The sequence below is a fragment of the Zalophus californianus genome, chromosome 11, assembly GCF_009762305.2.
Source record: "Zalophus californianus isolate mZalCal1 chromosome 11, mZalCal1.pri.v2, whole genome shotgun sequence".
Lineage (NCBI taxonomy): Eukaryota > Metazoa > Chordata > Mammalia > Carnivora > Otariidae > Zalophus > Zalophus californianus.
Genome location: NC_045605.1, coordinates 16,472,150 through 16,486,454, shown reverse-complemented (window position 1 = coordinate 16,486,454; position 14,305 = coordinate 16,472,150). Strand labels below are relative to the sequence as shown.

General features: G+C 49.5%; 1 protein-coding gene across 5 annotated transcripts in view; it reads right to left on the bottom strand.

The window, feature by feature from the left end:
* Positions 1–439: 439 nt before the first annotated feature.
* Positions 440–14,305, bottom strand: part of POU2F3 (POU class 2 homeobox 3) — a 74,001-nt gene continuing 60,135 nt past the window's right edge. For 4 of the 5 annotated variants that reach the window (XM_027579932.2, XM_027579935.2, XM_027579936.2 and 1 more), the window contains exons 7-13: positions 13,368–13,550; positions 12,833–12,974; positions 11,038–11,174; positions 9,079–9,240; positions 3,848–3,914; positions 2,605–2,737; positions 440–1,667 (exon numbers count right to left, since the gene is read on the bottom strand). In XM_027579932.2, the coding sequence (XP_027435733.1) occupies positions 1,628–1,667; positions 2,605–2,737; positions 3,848–3,914; positions 9,079–9,240; positions 11,038–11,174; positions 12,833–12,974; positions 13,368–13,550 (864 nt within the window). In that variant the 3' untranslated portion in view covers positions 440–1,627. The remainder of the gene's footprint in view (positions 1,668–2,604; positions 2,738–3,847; positions 3,915–9,078; positions 9,241–11,037; positions 11,175–12,832; positions 12,975–13,367; positions 13,551–14,305) is intronic. The other variant, XM_027579934.2, reaches the window with a different exon arrangement.

Genomic DNA, 14,305 nt, shown 5'->3' with positions numbered 1-14,305 from the left:
CCGAATGACTTGACCTTAAACATTTACCATCCTCCCACTTAAAAATCTTCCCACCAGTTTCCTGCTACTCTGCCCTCAAGGTAGTTCTGTCAAAAAGAGTAAGAACTCTGAACTCCTCAAAGCCCTGTATTAATGTTTGTCATCTTTAGCATCAGTCTGGGGAGTAACAGACTTAATGCACCAATTTGAAAAATTTTTCCCCATCCCATTTCTTTTAAGTAATATCTGCGCCCAATGTGGGGCTCAAACTCGCATCCCTGAGATCAAGAGTTGAATGCTCCACTGACGGAGCCAGCCAGGTGCCCCCCCATCCCATTTCACTATATGCACTCATATCCCCTCCCCTCAACAAAAGACACGGAACAATAACCTAACCCTCTTCTTATCAATAGTGGAATCATTTTTATCTTAACTATACAAATTTATTTAGGAACAGAGAGATTCCTTTGAGTCTCAACATTTTCTTGGCTATACAGTCTTTTTTTTTTTTTTTAAGTTTACCATTTCTGGAATGGCTTCATGTTACATCTCTACACACTGGCCCACAAAGAAGGAGACTAGAGATAATGTTCCCGAGAAGTCAACAAATACTCCCAGCCCATGTGGGAACTCTCTTGTGGAAGCTAGCACAGTATTTCACACTTTGGCATTTTTTTTTCCTTTCTTTTTCTTTTTTTAAAAAGGAGATAAAATATTACAGAGATATCTTCAAAATTCACACCTGAGTTAAACATTTAGCTGGAAATTTCCACATTAAGGAGACAACGTAGCTGCAAAAACAGGAAGGGGCTATATACAGGTACTTTGCCAACGTAATTGTTACGTGTTTGCTTTTCTGTTCTTCCTCCTGCAGCCCGGGGAAGGGAGAGACGACCAGATAAGGACAAGGAAGGAGAGAAGGAATAAACACTCCTGAACTCTGGGGCAGGTGTAGAACACAGAAGAGCACCTGTGGGCAGAGAATTGCGCCCAGGGGACTGAGGGTGGCTCAGCCTTCTGTAAAGAGGAGGGATCCTGGAAAAGGCCATCATGAGTGGATTTGGTTCTAGAAAAGGGGGCGGGGCTACAGAGAACATGGGGTGAAATGAAGAGTCAGTCAGAAAAGTTTGCTCAACAGAGAGAGCATCCAGGCTTTGGTGGAGACGTCAGATTCCAATCTTTTCACAGATTTTAGAGATTGGTTCAGAGATTGGGGCCAAGTTTGGAGTCAAAACCATGATCTCTCCTTCTGGTTGTTCGGCACACTGGGCAAACTGCTGTCCTCAGAGGCCCACAGAGGAGTTGGAAAATAACGGCAAGGTGTCCTTTCTGAGAAAGACTACTGCCACAGGGAAGCCGTGTGAAGTATTTGAAACTAGAGGATTGGAGCACAGGGAAAGAAGGTGAAAATGGTTAACACCTGGTGGCGGGGGGGGGGTGTGATTCAAGAGCACTCGGAGCCAGCGCGTGGTTTAGTCACAGTTCGGATCTCTGGAGACCCTCACTCCTGAAGAAGCAAGAGCTTGGGTTGACAGTGGGGATTCTCTTCCTCTCTTCCGACAGTGGTCTGTCCATACAGAGAGGGCGTGATTCCCTTCCTCCCAGGGGGACATGCAGGGCCAGGTGGATTCGGAGAAACTTTTTGGCCTCAGTGGAGGTAGGTGGGATGATTCCATCGGTACCAAGATCTGGAAGGAAGAAGAAGCGAGTCAATCCTAACGCTGCCAACAGGATGAGAGAAGGCGCGAAGGGGCAACGAACTCCTAACAGGTACGGGGTTTCTCTCTGGAATTAGATTATGGTGATGGTTATGCAAAATTGTGAATACATTAAAATCCAGGTGTCGTACACTTTAGATGGCAATTTTTGCAGTAGGTGAATTCCTATCTCAAAGCATTTTTTTAAAAATGTGCATTATATGGGATTTTTGTCCTCCTTTTGTGGTGGGAGAGGTTGAGGAGCCCCAGTATTTTGGGCTGTGCAACCGTGGGCTGGTAAGAGCTGGCTGCCTTGCTGAATGGCCTGGGTTTGGACAAGAGGATTCATCTCCTCCCACAGGGCGACTGCCTAACTTTCAAGTCTCTGCTTTGTTCTGACTCAGGGAAGAATCTCTCAAGGCACCTGCTCCGAGAATAGCTTTCAAAAGGAGCTGACTCGTGGGCCCCGGAGGCCGCTGCCTTCACTGCATCACAGGTGGGAGTCCGAGTGAGGCAGCGGTAGTCCTCTCTCTCATTCTGTCAGCCACACTTGGCTGCTCCGGCTCACGCCACAACACCCCAAGAACAGGGTTCCCGGCATGAAGAGGAATACTCCTAAGCCCACTGAAGGACCTGGCCCTTTCTAACGGGAGTGTTTGGAAATTTCCACCCTCCCGGTGAGGATGGAAATTTTGGCTTTGTTGACATCAGCTCCTTGCCAGGACGGCTCCCTGGCCGAAGCTTCTCCTTAAAGCCTCCTCCCTAGGGATATGGTCCAGCCCAGCTGTTCACTCTGTCCCCCCCACCCCTGCCACCCCACTCCCCTTTCCAGCCCTGTGACGAGCTTTCTTTCCAGAGCTAGGGACCCAACTTCTCACGTGTCCCTCGACCCTGCTAGGATGTCGTGGTCCTCTCTCCTCCACCTTACCCCGAAGAGTTAAAACTGGAGGAGCTCACTGCCGCTTTGGAGTTATTTTGAGATGCAGTGGGGCTGTTGGCCTGGAGTCCTGAGCCGGGCGATGAAGACCTGCTGTTGTTCCCTGGGGAACAGGATGACGTTACTGAGGATGAAGAGAGGCAAAAACAAGGGGGAGATGATGCTGCTGGGTCCTGGGACCTCCTGCCACAGCCCTCAGACATGTCTCTCCAGAGAACTCCCACTCCTCCCTGCCTCCCACCCACCTGCCCACCTCCTGCCACGTTAGCATCAACACCCGGCCCAGAGGGGCTCTCATCATAAATACTCCTCTCAGCTCGGGCCCTGGAGAGCAGCACAGCTGGTTCTGCAGGTCCGAGACTTGCCAAATGCAAAAGGACAGATGCCAAAATCATCCTACTGCAGCACACACCCTGGGCTGGGCATATGTAGCCCCAGACCAAGAGACAGGAGGGGCCAAAGAACAGGAACTCTTGGAAAGGAGGAGAGGAGGGAGAGAGGGAACAGTGAACAGGAGAGGGAAAGAGAATCTGAGAACACAGCGTCTCTGGGGTGCCCATCTCCACAAAAAAGATACACAGATTTCTAGAAAGAACACAGCCAGGAGAGAGGAGCCCCAAGTCTCGGTCCCTGGCCATTCACCAAGCGACTCTGGCCCATGGTGCCTTGCTTCACTTCGCCGAAGCGCATTTTTGTCCTCTGTAAAATGGCAGATTTGGATGCTTATTTTTGGATTTCCCGAACAGCGCGCCGGGAGTAAGGTGACAGATACCTTACCATCCAAGCAAGCCAAGACACTCCGAGGAGTGGGAAACAGTGCAAACGTTATGTCAGGACAAGAGGCAGACACTAGGACGGTCCTGGGCATATCCAGACAGATGGTCACCCTCCTAGTTCTTTGAAAGTCTCTAACTCCTTTTTGAAAAATAGAGTTCGGGAGGAAGCTGGTTTGGGAAGCCCTGCCTTCCACACAGCTCCTTTAGGGATGTTAAATGCACTCCGGTGTTGAGAAGTGTGGCAACTAAGACAGAAAGCAAACACTTGCTTTCATCTTAGCTTCTCCAGCATTTCCCAAACTTACTCGATGGTGGAACCCTTCTTCTCCTAGCACAGATCTTCCTAGCCTTTGAAAGACATTTAAGGAATGCTGACCTAAGCAGTTACCGTTCACCGCTACCATTCCCCTGTTGAAAGGACTTCTGGAGTTATGCAGAAACCCCATGGCAAAGCTCACCTGTTCCAGGCATGGTGCTGTGGACAGGAGGGACAGAGAGGGGGCCCAGAGACCCAGAGGGAGAGACCTGAAAGGCAACAGGAATTTGTAAATGTCTGTGTCTGCTTCTTTCTCCGATCTTGAGTGCTTCTCCTAGGGTGCCGGGTCCCCAGAGGGCAGACAGCAGGGCTCAGCTTCCCTGATGACTGCCTAGTTCCAAACCTACACTTTGTCCCCCACTTCCACAAGAAGGCCTGTGGATCACATGCAGCATCGGCTCAGCTCTGGCCCGCTCTGGCAGGGGCTGCCCGCTGCCGACACCGGGCCCTGCCCTCCCTGCCGTGGCCCCTGGCGAGGCTCTTCCGCACAGCCAGGCAGGGTGATGAGTGATGCCTCTTGGCTCCTGCTGGGGCAGACACTGTTGGTTGGCTATCTATTCGCCAGTCCCCAGTCCTTTTTTTTTTTTTTTAATAAAAGATCCCTTTGCTCAGGGCAGCAGAGCCCAGCAGCTTCCCAGCCTGATGTAGGAGAGGACCCCCGACTCCCCACAAAAAACTGGAGGGGCTGAACTTTGGACCCTGAAGCTTTTCATTTGGCCCTGGGGACCTCACAGCATCATCAACTCTGAGATTGGGAAGGGACTTAAGAGGATTCAGTTTAAGCCCTTCAGGACTCTCCCCCTTCAGATTACTCCCTTAGCACAACCTAGAACAAGATGTAATAGGAAGAATGGACTTGGGGGCCCAACAGATCTAGGGGTGAGAACCTGGTTCCACCATATCGCTCCATGTGACTTTAGGCAAGTGACCTAACCCCACTGAGATCTGGTTTTCTCATCCATGGAACAGAGCTAATACCTCCCCTATATTTCCTTTTAATTAAGATTTAATGAGATAACATCCATAAAGCTTCCCCCTCAATGCTTGACAGAGAGCGCCAGGCTTGTTAAATGTTAGTTGCCTTCCTCCCCGAAGTTAGTCGCCGACTGTCTCTGGACGCTGTTCACCTCTTCATCTGAGCTGAAGTCTGCATACCTTGCTTCCGCTTCATTCTTCTCACGCCGACAGAGCAAGGACAGGGGAAGGACGTTGGAAGGAAGTTCTGTTCGGGGAGCTGGGATTCGATGTTCCTCCCCTCCCTGGTTTGGATCATCCCCTCCCAACAGGATGCAGCATGTACTCATTTCCCAATTAATCAGCTGCGGCTCTTCTGTCTTCACTTACTTGCCCATTTACAAGGAGCCTCCTCACTAGGCAGGGGGCCCACGAAGGGTGGGGACAGGTGTGGGGCCGTGTGGTAAGAGATGTTATCAACCAGCTCTCTCCCTCTCCTCCCCCTCCTTCCCTCCCTATTGGCACACCCGAGAAATTTGTTGTTGTTTTAAAATAAATAATGTATTTAGTCACTGTGACCAGCTTCTTCTGTTTCCTTCTGGAGGCAGGCTGTGCATATGCAAGCAGATATATATATCTTTTATATATGACTCCCCCTTTTCAATTGTTTATATAAAGGGTAGCATTCTGCCCACAGTGGTTGGTGCCTTTTTTTTTTTTTTTTGGCTTAACTGTATATCCTGGAGATCATTTCATATCAGAGCAGAAGAAACTATGTCCTAGTGCCAAGGAGACTGTCCCAGTGAGACCTGAGAAGATAGAGTCAGAACATTTTCTCCCTCTGCTTCCTTCATAACATCACAAGCATGAACGGTCATTACTTATTTAACATCTTTCTCCCCAACTAGGCTGTCAGCTTCCAAGGGCAGGATGATGCCTGAGGAGTTCTACTACAGTGTCTACTACCATGTCTGGAACTTTGCAGGTGCTCAGTAAATATGTGTTGCATGAATGATGAGAAGGTATCAGGCTCCTTCCCAGCTCCTCTATGCTTCCCACTGCTTTTCTCCATGTGGGAACCAAATTGAGAACCTACTTCCCAAAGCCCTGTGTTTAAAGATTTCAGTGCTCTTCTGACATGGCTCCATTTCCTTAACACGCCCGACATAACCTTGTCCCCGCCCAGCACTCCAGCCTCCTCATTCACCCTCCCTGGGTTGCAGCCCATTCCAGCCTGCTATGCTTCCTCTTTCCAGCCTGCCCAGCCTCAGGGCCTTCGTATACACTCTTTCCTCTGCCTAGAATGTTCTTCCCTACACTCTCTCCTCCCTGTGCACCGCCACCCCCATTACTGTCTACTTATGCTTTGGCTGTCAGTTTGAGCATCATTCCTCCGAGAAGCCCCTGACATCTTGCCCTAGGTTAGGTCCTCTAAATCCTCCTGCATCCCCTCTGGAGATTTCATCCCAGAGAGCATTTATTCAATGTCTGCTTTCCCCGCTGGACTGCAAGCAGGGATCCTAAGTGTCCTGTGCACCCCCGTGTCCCAATGCCAAACATTTGGTGGGTACTCAATAAATATTTAAGAAAGGAACTGTGAATGAATATCATGTTGCCTCCAACTTCAGATTTTCAGTGGTTCCCTAGAGCTTGCGGGGTAATTTAGTATCTGTGGCCCATCGTGATCCAGCCCTCACCAACTTCTCTTTGTCCCCAAGCCTTTGCTTCAGCCAGATGGAAATGCTTGCGATTCCCCAAATGCAGCATGTTGTTTTATAATTCCGTGCCTTCTCACAGATGGTTCTTCCTGTCTGGTATGTTGTTCTCACTAACTTCTAATTTGTTCTGCAAACAAATTAGGGGGTCAGCCCTCCCAAACTCCATTCTGATTGGAGTGTCTTTGATCTGTGTTCCTCTGGGCTCCCGGAGCACTCCTACAGGGCTCCTCACATCTTCACTGCAATGTCTTGCCTCTTCTGACTCCTCCTTCTGAGTGTCCTCCCTTGATCCTCTTCGTTGACCTGTACCTCAAATGCTGGTGTTCCCTAGGGTTAAGATCTAGACTTTTCTCTTGGTTCCCTTGTGCAAACTCCGTAACTGAGCTCCTCCTCCCCCAGGATTTCAGCCACCACCTTATGCTTCTGATTCCCCGATCCATGTCTCTATCTTGGCCTTCTCTTCTGACCTGCGGACCCATAATCACAGGTGCCCAAGGACATTCCCACTTGGGTGTCCCACAGGCTTCACTGTACATTATAAGGATGTAAAGAATGGGGATCATCACTTCTTCCCACTCCCAAATCAGCTCCTCCCTCTGTGTTTGCCTGTTCCATCAATGGCATACCCCCTGCCCCATCAACCCAACCTGAAATGCTGAGAGTCAGCCCAGAGTATTCCCTTTCCTTCATCGTTCTCCTTGCCCCCACCCGATTTCCCATTCATTACCCAAGACCTAATAATTCTACCTTCTAATTATCTCTTGAGTCTCTCCCATCCCCTCATTCTTACCCGCTACGTTTACTTCGGCCCTCATTACTTCTCTCCCGGATAACCGCAAACACATTGTAGCTGGTTTCCCTACAACCAGTCTTGCGTCTCTCAAAACCACCCTTTATACAGCAGAGTGATCATTCCAAAAGCCAGATCTGATGATGCCAATGGCCTGCTCAAAATCCTTCAGTGACTCCTCTAAGGCTTCAAATTCCTTAGCATTACACATCGTCACCTCAGTCTGGCCCTTGCTGGTCTGTCCAGCCTCCTCTCTCAACATCCCTCCCACAGGGAACCACCTATAGTTCCGGGAACGTGTCATACATTCAGCCTCCCTGCTCCATCCTACTGTTCTCATACTTTCCCCCATGAGAACTCCACCCTACACTTATTTGCCTCTTCACTCCTTGTCCGTTTAGACTCAGCTCAGGTATTAATTATCTCCTTGGGGAAGCCTACTCTAACCACCACCTTGTAAGGCTTTATTAGCTGCAACTGCTAAGTTCTCCTCAAGAAATTATCATGTTGTTTATCACTTGTTTATTTGTCTGTCTCCTCTGCTAGGCAGTGAGATCCTCCAGGACAGGGGAGAGATGTTATTTATTTGTGTAACCCTAGTACTCTGCACAAAGATCAATATATAGTAGGTGGTCAACGAATGTTTGGTGAAAGAACGAACAAATGGTGTCATTTTTATGAGACAGCTATGTTCCACGCCAGACAAGGCTGATTTTCACCCATCTCTGAGTGCTGGAAGATTTGAGGACAATACCATTGTCCTCAGTTCCCTTAACCTTCTAACCATATATATCAACCCCAAAGATGAGGAAGAACTTTCTCACCTCTACCCTCCAGGCACTCTCTCTCCCTGGAGGGAGAAGATATTTCTTATTCCCCAAACTTCCAAGTCTGCCTAAACTGCAAATTATTCCCAGCCCTGACCTCCAGAATCATAGATACAACTGTCTACTTGATACTTCCTCTTGGGTGCTTAGATGCACGTCTAGCTTAATCTGATGACCAGCTCCAAATTCTTAGTCTTTTCCCTCAAACCTGTACCTCCAGCATTCTTCATCATCTTAAAAAAACAGGGCAACACCTCCGACCAGTTGCTCAGGTCAAAACCCTTGAAGTCACCTTGGCTTCATTTCTCATACTCCGTATCTGAGCTGTCAGCACATCTTGTTGGCTCCATGGTTGAAGTGTATTCAGAATCCAACCACTTCTTGTCACTGCCATGGCTACCTTCTTAGCCTAAGCTACCTCTATTCTCAGCCTGGGTATTGTAGTTCTCCTCACCCGTGTCCTGCTTCTAGATTATTCTCCATGCAGCAGCCCACCTCAGCCAGCTCAGACTTCTCTGCCCACAGTTCTCCAGTGGCTTACTTCATACAAACTCAAAGCCAGGGTCCTTTCAGCGACCTCCATGAGCTTGGGTGGTCTGCTCTGCGTTACTCCTCTGACTTTCCCTCCTATTCTCTCCTTCCTCAGCCTGCCCCAACTACACTGGCTTCCTTCCTCTCCCTCAAACATGCCAGGTCTTTTTACTTGCTGGTCCCTCTGCCTGGAACACTCTTTGCTCTAGATAGTTCTTTCCTTCTCAACACTTTGGGCTCCGCTCAAATGTCACCTGACCAGGGAGGTCCTCTCTGACCTCTCTATTAAAAAAGCATCGCCCCACAGTTACTTTCAATCCCCTTACTCTTCTTTATTCTCATTTATATTATGTAGATTCTATATACGGCATATTTTTGCTTGCTTATTTATTTATTTATTTATTTATTTATTTATTTATTTATTTATTTATGGCATGCCCCTCGCAACTCCCGACTGCCATCTTCCCCAGGATGGAGAAGACTTTTTGCCCTCCAGGCACCATTCCTATCCCTCCCCCAGTGCTGGGTGGCAGCTTGGTTCCCGGTCACTCACCAGGCGGGAGTTGTAGACAGGTGATTTGATGGGTGTGGTCACAGGGCAGTTGATTCGCTTCTCCTTCTGACGTCGGTTGCAGAACCAGACTCTTACCACTTCCTTCTCCATGGACAGCTGCTCTGCAATCATGGAGATCTCCTCGGAGCTGGGTTTGGGGTTCTACAGAGACCAAAGGGATAAAATGTGGTCAGGAAGAACAGGGAATAGGGTCAAGAATCAGGCAATGGGGGCCAGATGTTCCAAGGAAACAAGATAGAACAAGAGATGGATCAAAAGCTTTAGAATCAGCCCTAGGATGGAATACTGGCTTGCTTTATCAGTTACTGTGTATCCTTAGGAAACTGCCTTAACCTCTCTGAGCCTCGGTCTTACATCTATGAAGTGAGAATAATAATGTCTACTATATAGGATTGTTGTGAGGGTAAAATGAGGAAATGTGGGTAAACTGCCCAGCATGGGGCCTGCCACAGAACAGAGGATCCATAGATGTGGTTCGCTTCTCTCCCTTCTCCCTTCAGAAGTTCTGAAAAGAGGCGTCTCCTGCTGAGTTGGGTGGGGCACCCGAAACCCACGTTCCCCTCATGAACTTTTCTTGTGTTATTACTTCCTGTCCTACCTCCAAATAGGAAAAAATAGAGCCAAAGCATGGGGATCCATCGAGACTGAGGAGATATATGTGTTATACATAGCTATATGTTATAAATGTGTGTATCTATCTCTCCATTCTCTTGTTCCAACCTCTCCTTCCACCCCATCTTTGATCTCAGCCCCTCTCCCTCCTTCCTACACCCCCTTCCCTTACTCATGCTGCTCCAAGAAACTAATCAACAGGAAAAGCCAGCTCTTGTCATCCTGCCAGAAGCGGCCATCAGATCCTTGAGCCAGATGCCCTGGCGGATTTGCCGGAGTGGGCAGCAGTCTTGGAGGCCCCGGGCCCACAATGTTAAATGAGGCCAAGGGCACCTCCTCTAGGGACATGTGTGGTGTGGTGTGGATTGAGGCTCTGGAAGCTGGTACCTAAGGGATCCTGATTAGAAGCTGTTTCGACACACCTGCTTTCCCCTCTTCCCTTCCCCAGCTCCCACAGGGCACGTAGCTGGTATTATTAACTGCCACATGCTGGCTCAGGAATATGCTTTTGCTACAAGTTCAAACCAGTGTACGTATAATATGATCACAAGCATTTAAATACATGTGGAAGAAAGAAGGAAAGACAGGTAGATGCCATTTGATGGTAGATTTTTTTCCCCCTCTACTTCCTTGTGTTTTCCTAGTTGTTCACAATGAGCATTTACTACATTTATAATTAAAAAAATACAAATTCATGCATAGAAAGTAAAGAATTTGAGATGGTATCTATACTTATCATGATGAGCACTTTGTAATGTATAAACTGTCAAATCCCTGTTGTACCCCTGAAACTAACGTAATATATGTCAACTGCAGGTCAACTATTCCTAAAGAAAAAAGAAAGAATTTTATACAGGGCTCTGGTTTACCTCAGGTGAAGACAGAGATCCACCCTCTTTTGGGACCCTATACCCCATTCCTTAACTCTCCCAGCGAGAGGGACAATGGGCCCTCAAAAGATGTCAGGGCCACACCAGGGTACGCGTGGGCGGGTGCATGGGCACCATGGTGCGCACTCGATGGGACTCTCAATCATAGGATTTCATATGTTGTCATTGTCACACTTTCACATTTTTGTACATCAGTGAATTTTTTATATTAAAAGGTTGAGCCAAAAAAAAAAAAATGTCAGGGCAAGAAGGGTCAGTGGGGGGAAGAAGTTCCTGACAGTCCCTTTCATCGGCATATATGGGGGCCTGCAGAGGGTGTGTGCACTTGCTTTCTGACCCTTTCCCAGGGCAGGTGTGGTGCGCAGGGGCCTGAGTGTGTCCGCTCATCCAATTGTGTACATCAGCCCACCCGCTCCCACCCGGAGGAGCCGCTCACATCTTGAAATCTCTTCTCCAGAGTCAGGCGGATATTGGTCTCGATGCTGGTCCGTTTCTTCCTCTTCCTACCAAACACTTCATTGAGGGTGGGGAAAGAGCTGGGGGTGTTCATCGAGGGGTCTGATGGAGACGTTTCTGTCGGGAGGTGGAAAGGCAAAGGAAGCTCAGAGAAGAGAATGCACTGGCTGGGGCAGGCTCGGTGTTCATGGCCTTGAGGTCCAACGCCATTTCCTGGTGAGCTCTGCAGTGGCTCTTTTAGGATCAGCCCCCGCCCCCAGCAGGAGAACTGGAACAGGCCAAACATCCTGCTTCTCCTCACGGCTCTGGGCAAAGGTCCTCCGCGACTCCCACGCCCACGCCTCCAGTGTTTGCGGTCATGGTTCAGGGACACTGGGCCATCGGCGGCATGGGTACATGTGAGTAGGTGTGAGTGGGGGCAGGCAGAGCTCCTACAAGGAACGCTCGCGAGTCTGTCTTTTCCCCAAGGGTGCCTGGATGCCTGGATGTGAATACTGAGTAGAGTGGGAAATGGTGTTTTGAGCTAAAAGCAATGGCACTCGGTGCCAGAATGTTGGTGTTGAAGTCACTTTCTTTTCAGTGTTTAAGTGGTGGAGCCGAGGCTGTAGGGCCAATGCGCAGGGATACCCCTCAGGAAGGATTCAGGCATCAGGGAGGGGGTCACCCTAGAAATGACCTACAAGGCCTCTTCCCAAAGGTCCTCAGCCCCTCTGGTCATCTCTCTCACTTCGGTGATCCGAAAAGAGTTGCGTAAGGGACAACCTGTCGGGGGCAGCTTCCTTGCCCCTCCCATGTTCACATGGAGGGACTTCTGAGGGGGTAACCCCCTTGGCTGCCTATCCTTCCTCTCCACAGTGACCACTCATCCACGTGTATCTACTGACTAGAGTCCTGCCCGGCACAGACTCTGCTCCTTCTCTCTGCCCACACGACTGGTTCTCGGCCAGGGGGCGATTTTGCACCCCCTTTCAGGGGACACCTGGCAGTGTTGGGAGACGTATTTGCCTGTCTCAGTGGGAGACAGGTGCTCCTGGTGTCTAGTGGGTAGAGACCAAAGATGCAGCTAAACACCCTGCAGTTCACAGGACAGCCTCCTACAACAGAGACTGCTCTGGCCCAAGACATCGATAATGCCGTGGGGAAACCCTGTCCCACACTGCTCCCTGACGCCAAACTCTTCCATCAAGTATTCCAAACACTTGGCCCTCGGCTTACACCCTTGACCTCCTGGAATGCCTCCCAGGTCGCCCTGTGGACTGAATCCTGCCAACCCCACTCCAGCTGGAAGTTTTCCCCACTAGTCTAGCTCACCGTAACTCCCTGCCTTCTGAAGACTTACTCAAGATTAGCCGGATAAAGGGCGTGTGTTGTGTCTATGGCGTTCCCCTCTCCCCCGTGAGACCCTAGAGGACCCACTTCCCTATCTTCCTAACCTAGACATGGTCCAGAGAGCAAGGTGGATACGTGTGTTCACTCCGGGGTGCTGCCCTAAGGTCTACACTGGGTGGGTCTCTGGTGGAGAAAAGAATGGGGCCAAGTCTTCATGGGCCACCGACCTAACGCCATGTCCTCCAAAGGGCCTTCTCAGGAATGAAGCCGACATTTCCATCTCCACTTGCCTGTCTCCCATGTCTTATTTCTCAAATGGTTCCAGACTCAGGAGAAGAAGGGGTCTTACATAATGACTGCCCCAAACCCCAACACAGACAAGCCACTAGCCCCTTCCCTGCAGAATTGTCCAGGGCACTGTCCACCCTTGCGTCTCCACCGCCTACCTGCATCGTGCAACCACTTCTCCAGTAGCGGCTTGAGCTTGCACATGTTCTTGAAACTCAGATTGAGGGCCTCGAATCGCGAGATGGTGGTCTGGCTGAAGTCGTTGCCGTAAAGCTTTCCCATCGCCAGCCCCACATCTCCCTGCATGTGGGGATCAAGAGGGAGAAGCCGGAGAGACAGGCTCCTTCTCTCCTTTGTCCCACCATCCTAGCACCAACCACGCACGCCGAGAACCTCCAAGCACCTGCCCGTCACCTTGGCTCCCTTCCAGGTGTTTTCCCTCTCGGGGAATTTGGTTCATTTCCCTCCTCAGACTCCGAGTGGGCTGTGCCCATGTGCCTAACCCCTTGCCTGGCTTTCAGTCCTCCCTGTCCCCCAGCAGTGTCCTCAGTTTCCTTACCCACGACAACCATGCCCTATTCTCTGGGGACACAGCGACACGATGGGCTTGCCCCAAGTACATAGAACTCCAGGTTCAGGAAGCCCCGTCTCACTCACTCAACCCAATTCCTTCTTGCTCCTTGCAAACCAGACCTGTGTGAAGCCCAGCTTAATGCGTCTCTGCTTGAAGGTCTTGGCAAACTTCTCCAGCTCTTCCAGATCACTGGGCTCGTCAGCCCCTCCAGAGCTGGGTAGATGCTTGGGCACTGGGAGATGTGGGGACGCTTCCAGCTGAGGTTCTAAAGAAGATCCTGGCAGCCCAGGGCGCCCAATTGCCTAAGAGGGAACACATGCCAAATAGATCCACAAATAATCAACTGATCAAATGGCATTTTCTGTTATTGTGTACTAACAGGTCCACTTAGAGGATGACAGACCCCTGGGTACACTTGATTCCTGTTTTTTCAGTGGTGTGGAAGTGAGAACTGAGGGTTTCTATGAAGGGACAGCAAATAGCTAGAATAATTGGGTAGAAACAGTAGGAGTGCAAGACAGGGAGGTGTCCTTTCTGGGTTTTAGGCTATGACTCATTGTTTGACTCTGAGCAGGTAACTTCCTTCTTTCAGTTTTCCACCGTAAAAGGAGCTAGCAGGGTTGTTTACAAAGATTCCCAAAACAATTCTCAGAATAGGATGGGGAAAAAGGTTGTTTGCCTGCCTGTTCTTTTCCACAAAGCAAAGTAACTGAGGTGTTCGACAGGCATTAACTGAAGAGAACAGAGGATATCTGAGACTTGTTATATTAATAGAATTTCCATAGAATTTTAAACTCTTGCGACTGCCATTGTACTTTCTAACCCATCCTTTTCTTTCCTGAGAGTGTTTCGTTGTGGTTTGTTTTTCAATCAGAGGTATTCCAGTGCCATCTACATATAGCTTGATCTCATTTATGGCTGTCAAGAGATAGTCTTCCTTCAGGTTATTTTCATAGAAAAATGGACCTTAAAACCTGGAGTCCATGTTATGCCCTTTTGGGGTCAGGAGTGAATCCGGCTCCTGAAGACATCCATCACTCCACAAGGAGCAAATCCC